Raw genomic sequence first — 11437 nt, 5'->3', positions numbered from 1 at the left:
TCGTTTTGTTCCTGCCCCAGCTCCTCAGGCTCAGCTGAGCCGCTTCCTTTTTTAGGCAAAGTGGAGCTCAGCCTGTCTCATGGCCCACGTCTCACCTGCCAGAAAGGGAGGAAGGAACACCATTGAGTCCCATCCTTCCTCCTTCCAGAGCATCCCCTGGGGAGAGAGGGAAGGGAGGGAACATCCTGGCAAAGACGCCCCCTCCCCCAGTTCCGCAGGGATGAGTGGCTGGGAGAGGGCAGTGGTTACCCCACAGGAAGGCATCTTAGGAGTGGAGGGTTATGCTCTCCTGGACCTCAGCTCCTGTCCAGGGAACACTGTCCCATCCCAGTTAAGGGCAGGAAATCTGTCCAGGGGGGCTAAGTGCCCCTTGGGATGCCCCCTGCAGCCAGCCACTTCTGGTATGGCCTAGCCAAGGTCTCAGGATGCCAGGTTCACCAGTGGGTCCGACCGGAGGGGAGCTCCAGTGGATTGCTGGGGATGTGTCCTCAGTCCTGGAGTTAGACCTCAGCCTGGGCCCTGGGCCCCTCATTGGGCAGGGTATGGGGACAGCAATAGGCCTAGGATAGGGCCTCTTCCTCAACAAGCCAAGAAGTCCAAGTGTCACAGGCTTCTGTCCTATGTCCAGTGCCCTGGGTTCTTTCTAAGTTCAGTCCTTCCAACCCGTTAGTTCTGGGGGACACGAGTCCCAGCCCCCAGACATCACCCCCTCTCTCAGCCCTGTAGTGGAGTCCAGGCCAGCGCCTGGGCTTTGATGGGGGTACATTGTTCTTGGTGTCACCCCCAACCTCTCACACCCCTGGGTCCTCTTGGGCCGGGCTTCAGGGATTCCCAGCACTGCGGAGACATGGGCTGTGGGCCTGGGGATGATGCAGCTTGGTGGCTCCTGGTCGTCTCTTGGCTGCGGGCAGGGGGCAGGGCGCACCCCACGGCCTCACAGTCGGAAAGGGCGATGCAGCGCCTGTGTGCCTACGTGCCCACGAATGTGTGCGTCGGTCGCATCTTGGCGAGTACTGGGTGTTGCTGCTCGCCGGGGCTCTCCGTGCACGCGCCTCCCCGGAGTTTGCGTCTCGGTACGCGGCTGAATGCGCGCACCGGGGCGGGGCCTCGACGGGCGGGGCCTCTAGGGGGCGGGGTCCTGGTCCGGCCAGTGCGGAGGCGCGCGTTGCCGCCCAGGAGCGAGCGAGGGAGCTAGCGGCGAGCTGAGACCCAGCGCGCCCCGTCCGGTTGCGCACCATGCTGCCCTGGACGGCACTCGGCTTGGCCCTGAGCTTGCGGCTGGCGTTGGCGCAGAGCGGCGCAGAGCGTGGTGAGTGCGGAGCAAGGCGGGGCCGGACTCCGTCGTCCCCTCCACTCCCCGCCGCCTGCGCTGGGCGGTCGCTCTTCTTCTGCGGCCCCGGGTTGGCGGCGGCCCCGGAGTACCCCACCCACCTGTGGCGGTCGGGCCCAGGTGCCCCAGGCGGCTCGACCGAGCGCCGGGGCGTGAGGTCGCCGTCTGCCCTGTCTGCATTGCCGCCTGATCGTGGGGGCATGGACGGGAGGGGGAGGTGTCGAGGAGGCTGTCCCTTCCTCAGTTTCTCTCTTCTTGGAATGACTCTTAGTAGAGGGGTAACAAGAAGGTTGGAGTCGCCCCACCGAATTGGGGAAAACTGAGGCCGCAAGGCCCATGCCAGAACCGAGACACCCCAGACCAGGGCCCCGTGGTGGAGGAGCGCATCTGCCACCACCACCCCTTGGGGGTGCTGGGAGGAAGGGGGAGGCCGGGAGGCGCTAGTCGAACCCTCAGGCTGCTGCATCAGGTAACTTGCTTCCTGGGTCCAGATGAAACAGAGGATGGGGGCCAGGGGAGGGGTGACATCATCTGTAAGTGGGATTAAGATTCCAGCCTGGCCATCTGGGCTGTGGGAGGGGCTGCTATCTGTGCTCTGTATCCGCCATCCTTCTATCTCCCCCTACAGTCTTCACAGCTGCTCTGTGCCTTCCTCCCCTATGTCCCACCTGTTGCCTTACCTGGAGGCTGAGCTGTGTGGCTGCACTCCAGCATGGGGGCTGCTTCTCTAGAAGACAAGCCTGAGGGAGGAGCCCCTCACTTGCCACTCCTGAGGATGAGGCCCTAGGCTCCAGCCTCCACGCAGTCTCCTTAGGAAAGGGAGAGTGGGGGCTTGGAGGGGTCAGCTCTCCTTTACAGATGAGGCATGAGCCCAGAGAAGCCCCAGGTATATGGTCAGGGGGCAGAGCTGGGACTCACTGAGAGTGTTGGCCTCTGGTTGGCTCCGGACCCCTCTGTCTCCTGGGTGTCACCTCCAGGAGCTTCAGGGTGGGACTGAGCAGGCTTTCAGGGCCTACCTGGGTGAAGGCAAGCACCAGCTTACGGAAAGCTCAGGCCCTGGGGTTCGGCCTTGGGTGGGGGGGCTATCGGGGGGCGACCACCTGGGGCTGAACCCTCCCCCTCTTCCCCAGGTCCCCCGGCGTCAGCCCCCCAGGGGGACTTGCTGTTCCTGTTGGACAGCTCGGCCAGCGTGTCTCATTATGAGTTCTCCCGAGTTCGGGAGTTTTTGGGTCAACTGGCAGCCCCGCTGCCCCTGGGCCCCGAGGCCCTGCGTGTCAGCCTGGTGCACGTCAGCAGCCGGCCACACACCGAGTTCTCCTTCAGCCAACATAGCTCAGGTGCGGCTGTCCAGGATGCCATACGTGCTGCAGCCCAGCTCATGGGTGACACCAACACTGGCCTAGCGCTGGCATACGCCAGGGAGCAGCTGTTCGCTGAAGCAGCAGGTGCCCGGCCGGGGGTGCCCAAGGTGCTGGTGTGGGTGACAGATGGCGGCTCCAGCGACCCCGTGGGGCCCCCCATGCAGGAGCTGAAGGACCTGGGCACCACGGTCTTCATCGTCAGCACTGGCCGCGGCAACCTCCTGGAGCTGGCGGCCGCCGCCTCGGCGCCCGCCAGGAAGCACCTGCACTTTGTGGACGTGGATGACCTGCACATCATCGCCCAGGAGCTGAGGGGCTCCATTCTCGGTAGGTGGGATAGGACAGGACAGGGGGGCCCCAGCTAGGAATGCAAGAGGGCAGCTGGAGTGAGACTTCAGGAGGAACTTGTGTGCCTGAAGCAGGGGCCAGGGGCCTGCAGGACAGTGGTGCTCCCAGCAGTTCATGGGGAGGTGACTGTGTGTACCTGGTGTGCCCCACCACCTGGGCTGTGGAGGGACAGAGGGGCAGACCTGTGTGAACAACTCCAGGTGGGGCTCTCTGCTGCCCGGCCCAGCTCAGCCCGCAGCTGGAGGCCCCATGGAGTGCTGGGCCTGATGTGGGCCCAGGGACCAAGGGCTGAACTGGTGGGAAGTGGCCAAGTGGGGAGAAAGAGGAAGGAGGTTCCAAGCCTGAGCACTCTGCAGATGGCAGCACGTGCTCCTGGACATGTGCCAGGGCCTGCAGTGCCTGGGGAGGGGAGAGCCAGGTCAGGAGGGGCCAGGACTGCCCCCCACAGAGTTACTTGTCCCTGCTCCCCCCGCCCCTTCTGGTGAGGACACCCATAGAGGCTTTGAGTGGGTTTGCATTACAGGCAGTCATGGGGACTGTTGGATGCTGGAGAGGAGACTAGAGCAGGGAGGGCCCACTGCAGGGGCTAGCAGCTCCCCACAGACTTGTTTCTGGAGCCCTGATACAACCAAATTCCACAGGGGGAGGGGCTGGAAATGAAGGGCCCGGTCACTGGCTCTGCCTGCTCCAGCCACTGAAAAGTGCCACTAACCCCAGGGTTCTTCCCAAGTCTCTGCCTGTGGATTAATCATCCACCCAAAACAGGGAGGGGTTGGACTGTGGGTTGTAGAGAGAGGTAGAGGGTCCTTCCGAAGATTTCCACCAGGGATACCTGCGCCCACTGTAACTGAGCCTGGAAGGGACATCAGGAGGAAAAGCAGGCAGCTGGACAGGAAAAACGGAGGCTGCAGGGCAGTCAGGCAGGGTGAGGGCCTCCTGGGATTGGGAGTGGGTGTGAGTGTGGGGGATGGGCAGGAGACTGAGTGCCAGGCAGGCAGTTGGGGCAGCCAGCATTAAAGGAGGAGGCATCAGAATGGAAACGGGCTTAACCCTGCCCAGACATGCACCAGCCATATGTGCCTGCACGGTCACTCGGGTGGCTCAGGGGAGTGCACGTTTAGGAGTCCCACTTTGGGGAGTCACTCTCTCATGGGGACCTGAGGCAGGCAAGTATCCCCAACCCCAGGTCCAGCTGCTCATGGAGTTGTCACATCCCACAGCCTCTCAGGGCATCATCCCCTGGTGGCCTCTCATCTCCTGGCTTCACCATCAGCCCCCCTGTGGCCTTGACTATCCAGAGCTAAGCTGACCCCAGATCCTGTGCTGGCCACCAGGCTGGATAGGGGGCTGGTCCTCTATTCTCAGACACCACCTTGGGCCCTGCCACCTTTGAGTGACCCTTATCTAGGCCCCTGGACTTGGTTGGCAGTGGCCCAGATAGCTTCCCACTAGTCTGGTCTGGGTTTGGGGCTTAGGCAGGCAGGGAAGCTCCTGATGGGGCTGGATGTGGGGGCTGCACTCCTGTCCTTCCCCCAGCGGTGTAACAGTTTTGGGTATTAGCCCCATCTGCGGGGTGTGGCTGAAGCTGGCCCAGCTCCCTGCCTCTCCCTGGTGAGTGGGCCATACCCCAGCCTCCAATGGGGTCTTCCCCGAGTCAGCAGTCAGGTCCTCATGTCTGGGCGCAGGGAGGTGACCTCGGTTCCCTGACCCGATGCCACCCACAGATGCAATGCAGCCACAGCAGCTCCGTGCCTCTGAGGTCACATCCAGCGGCTTCCGTCTGGCCTGGCCGCCCCTGCTGACGGCCGACTCTGGCTACTACGTGTTGGAGCTGGCACCCAGCGCTGAGCCAGGGACCAAGCGTCGCCAGCAGCTGCCAGGGAACGCCACAGGCTGGGCCTGGGCCCACCTGGACCCCGCCACGGACTACGACGTGGCGCTGGTGCCCGAATCCAACGTGCACTTCGTGAGGCCGCAGCACCTGCGGGTGCGCACGCTGCCGGGTGAGGCTGGGCGCGGGGACGAGGGCGGGGGCGGGGGCGGGGGCGGGAACGTGGCCCCCACCCACTCACGGGCGCTTCCCCCCCAGAGGAGGCCGGGCCAGAGCGCATCGTCATCTCACACGCCAGGCCGCGCAGCCTGCAGGTGAGCTGGGCCCCGGCGCTGGGCCCGGCCGCCGCGCTTGGCTACCACGTGCAGTTCGGGCCGCTGCGGGGCGGCGCGGCGCAGCGCGTGGAGGTGCCCGCGGGCCACAACAGCACCACGCTTCAGGGCCTGGCGCCCGGCACCGCCTACTTAGTGACGGTGACGGCGGCCTTTCGCTCCGGCCGCGAGAGGGCGTTGTCAGCCAAGGCTTGCACGCCCGACGGCGAGCGCAGCCGCGCCCCCCGCCCCTCACCGCCGGGGGCCGGGGGCCGGGGGCCTTGAGCTGGCTGCCCCGCCTATTCAAGGGCCCCTTCTCCCGAACCCGGTGGGGAGGCGTCCGCCGCCGAGCCCAGGGTCTCGTCCTGGGTGGGTGAGGGAGGGTGCGGGCCGGGCCTTTGCCCTGCGGCGACTCCGCATGGGCCCCAAGTCCTCTCCCCGCGGCCGGAGACGGCGTCTGCCTTCCAGGACGCGGGCTTCTCCTGATTCCGCGGCCTGACTCTCCGCTGCAGCTCTGGCAGCAGAACTTGCCATCGCGACTCCCTCCACTGCCAGGCCCAGAGCGGGCACTTGGTGGTGTCCTTTGGACAGGATTTAGCGGGGAGATGGATAGGGAATCTAGGGGCGGGTTGAGAACATCAGACCCAGGACTGGCCCCGGCCCAGGACCGGAGGGCAGCCTGTCGGGCAGCCGGACCGCCCACTTGTGTGAAGGGCCAGTCCCTCTGGTGGCGAGAGCTGGCATCGTGTGAGGGAGCTAGGCCCAGCTGGCCACTCAGGTCCTGGAGATTGATAGAAGGTGGATGGGGGAAGGGGAGGAGCTGACTCTGGCCAGGTACCAAAGGGTTCCTGGAGGAGACAGGATCTGGCACAGGGCAGGGAGAAGTGCTGGGCGGTTGACGGTGTGGCAGTGGTTGGTGGGTGGAAAGGTGGTCTTTACTAGGATACTCAGCTGGCTTTCGGGCAGTGCCTGCCAGGGACAGTGGCACTGCCTTCCTGCCCAGGACCCTGATGGGCCCAGCTACGGGCACCTTTGCGAATACCAGAGCCTGGCCTTCAGGACCCTGCAGACATCACTGGCAGGGAGCCTCCCCTTGCTCCTGGGTGGGGACTTCCATTTGGGGGTGAGGACGAACAAGTATACCTTGGGTGGGTTTACCCCAGGATTCTCTGCATATTCTGACCCCTCCTCCCCAACATAACAACTTTACTATCCTGGGGCCACCAGACAAGTCCCAAGGTCAGGCAGTGCTTCTTTCCCCCAGCCCCACCAGGCACGTCCTCCTCTGCCTCTTCCCCACTAACGTCCCACACTTTAAAATACAGTAAATCAGGCGTAAACTGAGCCCTGCAGTCTCCTTAGAATGCTTTTCTCCTTGTCAAATACAACAGCCTGGTAAAAGGTCTTGGGTGGAGGACCCGGTGCTGCACCAGCTGGTGCTGGGGAAGAGAACGGGGAGCCTTCCCTCTGTGTACCTCTTCTTCAGAGACCTCTGGCCCATTTCTGTGGGCTGGGATTCCGGGGTTTGGATGGGGCGGTTGCTGGAACGCTGGGAACAACGGCCTGGCTCTGCCGGGCTGCCCCCATCCCAGTTTCGGCCAGGGCTCAGGGCTGGGGTCGCGGCGCCCTCTGCTGGCAAGGCGCACCTTCAGCTGCAGTTTGAGTTTCCGTCCCCATGGCAACCACCACTCGGGCCTGGCTGTGTGTGTGTGTGTGTGTGTGTGTGTGTGTGTGTGTTGTCTTCAAGCTCTGAGCATCACGTGCCCCTGGTGCCCCTACCCAGGTGCCCAAGACTTTCACTGCCCACTAGTTAAGTACGCTTAGCGTTCGTGGGGGCCCACTGCATACCAGCAGTTTGCCTACGTGACCATGGCACAAGAGACAAAGGACCCCCGCCCTTCCTGTGTGAGCAGAGTGGGGCAGGGGCTAAGGTGGTGGGTCCAGGGCCCCAGGGTAGATGGCAGTGCCTGGTTATGCCAGTCTTGGTTGGGGGGACGCTGTCAGGTAGGTGGTGGATTTCTTTGTCCCCCAACACACTTGAGTCAGGTCCAGGGAGCCTGAGTGGGACTGGCCTGTGTGCACTGCATGCTTGTGCTTACATTCTGCCTGGTGGTCAGCAGGCAGCTGAGGGTCAGAGACTCCTGTGACCTCAGCAGCTGTCCTGTCCTGAGGGTGGTGGGTGTGAACAGCAGGGTCCCAGGGCCCCAGGTGGCATTGATCAGTGCGGGGAACCCTCCCTGGGCCTGGGCCTTGGGCCTATCTGCCCCTGAGGGGCAGAATTCCCCCCATGCAGGCCTGTCTCCCATCCTGATCCCCCTTCCACACTGAGCTCCCATCTGCCTGGCAGGTCCTTTCCTAATGGCTCAGTCACACACTTGGGGCAAGCTGAGTGACAAGCTCCTTCCCCAAACACACCCAAACCCCAAGAAGGGGCAAAGTAGCTCAGACATGCCCCACCCCTGAAAGAGGCGCTGGCTTCACCTCACGGCTGCTGGATGCTGAGGCCCAGTGCAGGGGGGGGGCAATTCCATCTCCATGCCAAAGAATGCCTCTCCTGGGAGTGCTCCTCCTGGGTGCACCGCCCTTTGCACCGTCCCAGGCAGTTCTTAAAGGCCTTTGAGTCTGGGCCATGTCTGCTCCCCTCCCCTTTCCCTGACACAGGGGGCCCTGACATAACTGCCAGGACTGACACAGGCCACTTGGTAAGGCAGCTGTGGGCTTCCCCACACGTGCCTGAAACAGCACAGGCTGTACCGGTTTGCCTCTGTCGAGGACGTTGTTATCCTCGCAGCAGGCAGGCGTTCCTGCGGCAGGGAGGGGACCTCAAGGGGAGGCTCCTCCAGCGGCATGGGGGCTGTTCCCGTGTGGGAGCTGCTGTCACATCTGTGGGTCCGGAGGAGGAGTCCAGCGTTCACCACAGCTGCGCCTCCACTCGCCCTCCCTGGGGCCTTCGCTGCAGGTGGGGGCTCGCCGCGAGGGCCAGCTGGGGTGGCTCTCCAGCTCCCCAAGCTCTGGCACAAAAGCTGTCTGCGAGGAGGCTGATGGCAGCTAGGGTCTGGAGCCCAAGTCTCTGGGAAGTGGGCTTTCCACCAGTGGATGATGCAGCCAGCTCATGACTCAAGTAGTTTTTCCATGGCGACATCCCCATGAGAGGGACACACCAGTCCTTACAGCCTCCTGCTGGGGAGAGGGGACAGTTTGGAAAAGCAAAACTGAAGTGCACCAGCTGTGTGTCTACTGCTTTTGTTCTGGGATGAAACATTTTCTTCCAACATCCATTAAAACAAACAAGAAATGCCAGTGGAAATCGTACGTCCTAGAAGTGAGTGTGGTTGCCGTGGGGGCACAGCGAGACCCTGCCCCTGGGTCCCAGCCCCAGCAACAAGTTGGGGTTGGCGGTAGCTTCTTGCTGCCAGCCCTGGGGGGAGGGGGGAGGGTGGGGTGGTGGGTGGGGGCTCCTGAGCCTGCTGCCATCCTTGGGAAGCGGAAGGGCTGAGGTCTCCTAGCTAGGGATGGGTCGGGCGGGGGCGACCCCTTTTCACTGATGTGTTCTCATTAAAACACCTGCCACTGATTGCCCATGTTTCAGAAGTGCAGGTGAACTCAACTGTGACAAATGATAGTGTCTTAGCCACAGATGGGAGAACTTTGTGGGAAGAAAAGGCCCCGCCCCCACCAGGTGTGGGGACAAACACAGGGAGAGCAGTGGGTGGCCAGTACCTGCCTGAGCCCCTGGCCACACATCCACGGGACTGGAGGCCACAACCCTCCTGCCCTGGTCTCACGTGGCGTGCACAGTACTGCCCAGGTGAGAGGGTGAGAGCCAGGAGCTTCTCAGCTTGCCACGAGACGGGCTGCAGCTGCGTCTTCTGGACCAGGGCCAGTCTCTGCTGGACACGAATGCCTCCCGGCTGGGCCACTCCCACAGGTGCCCACTCACAGCCCCTCCCAGAGGACACCAGGGCTCTCTAAATGGCCATGGGGTGGGTTTGAGCGACATGGCTTCTGAGGCCTTTCCAGACTGCCACTGACCTGTTTTTCTGCTGGGAAGGCAGAGATGCTGGCTCAGGGGCAGCCAGTGCTCCAGCTTGTCTCCTGTCAGCAGGGCAGGCGGGCAACTGAGTATGCGAAGGGACCCACCCCGAGTGCCTCTGGGGTGGCGTGGCTGTGCTGACCTCCTGCTGGCGGGGAGGACATGGGCTAGGGCATCTGAGCAGGCAACTGCTTACCGAACGCAAACTGCACCAGCCTGGGGAGCAGTGAGCTTTGGCCCAGTCCTAAGTCTCTCCAGTGCTGGGTGTCCAACGGCCGCCCGAGGGGAGGACCTGCAGGGGCTTGGGGAAAGCTGGGAGCTCTGCTTCCCGCCCCCGCCAGCCATTTCTTTTTATTTAGTTTGTGTTCAATGCATATCAGTTCCATAGCATGAGAAGTCACTGTGAATCAAAGCACAGATACACAAACACGATACACAACCCACAATCGACGTCCAGCATTCACTAAGAAACAGAAGGCAGTGTCATTCTCACAGCAGCCTCAGGTCTGTTGGGTGTGAACCGTGTAGGTTCGGAAATACAGAACAAAGGACTTCAGTGATCGAGACACTGAGCATCAGTGTGTGACTGTGCAAACACGCGACTTAGGGCGTTTCTAATTTTACAAAGGTTTCTGTGCATCGAGGCAGCTGTGAAAAGATTTACTTCGCAGAATCAAGCCCACTTTAGGTTTAGGACCAGGCTTTATCTAAAAATATTGACTGATGCTGTCCAAAACGTGGCTATTCTGACTCACAGAGCTTTTTCAAAACGTATGTACAGAAAATCTAATGCCCATTCGCCTCCAGTCTTCACCTCCCAGGAATCTAATGCCCATTCGCCTCCAGTCTTCACCTCCCAGGCACCTGATTTAGTTTGGCTCCTTCACATAGTTGCCTTTTCAATCTTAAGATTTGTCCATTCCACCTTCAAAACATCATTTTTTAAACTGTAAGAAGTATTCAACATATGCAAGCAGAAAAGGCATTTTGCAATGAGTTGAGGTCAGCGTGCTGCTCCTCCTCCCAGTTAGCTGAGCTAAGGAATCGGGTGCGCAGCTGCATAGAAATAGCTGATACTTTGTAAGCAAACGACAGCTGTGCTTGGACTTGGGTTCCTTTCCCATCCCTCATGGTTCTGGCACATGTCAGTGACCATATATAAAGTCAAGAAAGCTCCAGGAAAGACTTCAGTTCCCCAAGGGAATAGTGATGGCTTCTCAGTGTAAAACTGTAGGTGCAGTTTGGAGCTTATCAGCATTCAGTCAGTTCTGGGGGCCCTTCTAATGTGCATGTAAACGAAACAGAAGCTGTTGGCAGACCTGCGACTGGCCTCAGCCTCAGTGAGCCAAGGGAAAACTGCGTTTGCTCCAAATCCCACCCTTTAGCTCTAGCGAAGGTCAAGTCTACTGGTTTCCAAGGTCGACTTTTATGTCCACCCTTCTTAAGCCACACTTAAGGAAACCATCTTGTGGCTAATGTTGTCTGTATTGCACTTCCTGTCATCCATGAAGCTTCAACAGATTTTGTTAACACCGGCATAATCCATTGAGGGTCTCACTGCCTAGTCAAACCCTGCACGTGCTCTTCAGCCCCATCAAATTTGGGACCCTCCACATCTTCTGTGTCAATAAAATAAGGTGTGGAACCCAGATTCGATGAAGACCTATTTTTTCCCTGTCACACTGGGAAAAACATCTAGATGCTGTCTGGATCGGGTTTGGAAGATGGGGAGGCACAGACGTTCCGGGGCCTGAGTCTTAACAGAAATGCAGAAGGAACGAGATCACCAAGAGGCTGGCTGTTGACTGCAGAGCACCACCACTTTCCTTGGTGGCAATAGGTGGACTGTGGGATGGGCTAGGGTTACAGCAGGCATTGGATGGGAATAAACCTGCGTGGGTAGGAATAGCACCAGAAACAGAAGCCCCATCCGAGCCTGGCTACGTCACTGTGCTGCGTCTGCTCCATGGGCTGCACGTCTCACTGGATGCTGGTGAGAACCACAGGGTCCAGGGGGCGCAGGCAAGGTGGGCTGGGGGCCCTGCTTTGGTGGGCAGGGTGGGGACCAGCAGCCCAGGGCTCCACCCTGGGGGCTCAAGGCCAGTAGGGTGGGGCTGGGCAGCTTTTCTTTAGGTTGGGCCAGGGCCTGCCCTGTGGGGGAGGGCAGGGGTGCATGTGGGCTGGGGCAACTGCATATGAGACCAGAACCAACAGGTCCTTTTG

At 61.0% G+C, this 11437-nt stretch overlaps 1 protein-coding gene across 2 annotated transcripts; it reads left to right on the top strand.

Moving 5' to 3' along the window:
* Positions 1 to 1127: 1127 nt before the first annotated feature.
* On the top strand, positions 1128 to 6525 carry VWA1 (von Willebrand factor A domain containing 1). 2 transcript variants are annotated; one of them, XM_074334297.1, is made up of 4 exons: positions 1128 to 1309; positions 2461 to 3018; positions 4764 to 5042; positions 5129 to 6525. In XM_074334297.1, the coding sequence occupies exons 1-4, from the start codon at positions 1237 to 1239 to the stop codon at positions 5464 to 5466; spliced, it is 1248 nt and encodes a 415-aa protein (XP_074190398.1). In that variant the 5' UTR covers positions 1128 to 1236; the 3' UTR covers positions 5467 to 6525. The 2 variants fall into 2 exon arrangements, with proteins under 2 accessions (XP_074190398.1, XP_074190399.1); XM_074334298.1 differs by lacking the exon at positions 1128 to 1309 and adding an exon at positions 1376 to 1799.
* The last annotated feature ends 4912 nt before the right edge of the window (positions 6526 to 11437 follow it).

This window comes from Rhinolophus sinicus, linkage group LG06 (assembly GCF_036562045.2).
Source record: "Rhinolophus sinicus isolate RSC01 linkage group LG06, ASM3656204v1, whole genome shotgun sequence".
NCBI classification, from domain to species: domain Eukaryota; kingdom Metazoa; phylum Chordata; class Mammalia; order Chiroptera; family Rhinolophidae; genus Rhinolophus; species Rhinolophus sinicus.
Note: the sequence above shows the minus strand (reverse complement) of the source record. Positions and strands in the feature narration are given on the sequence as shown.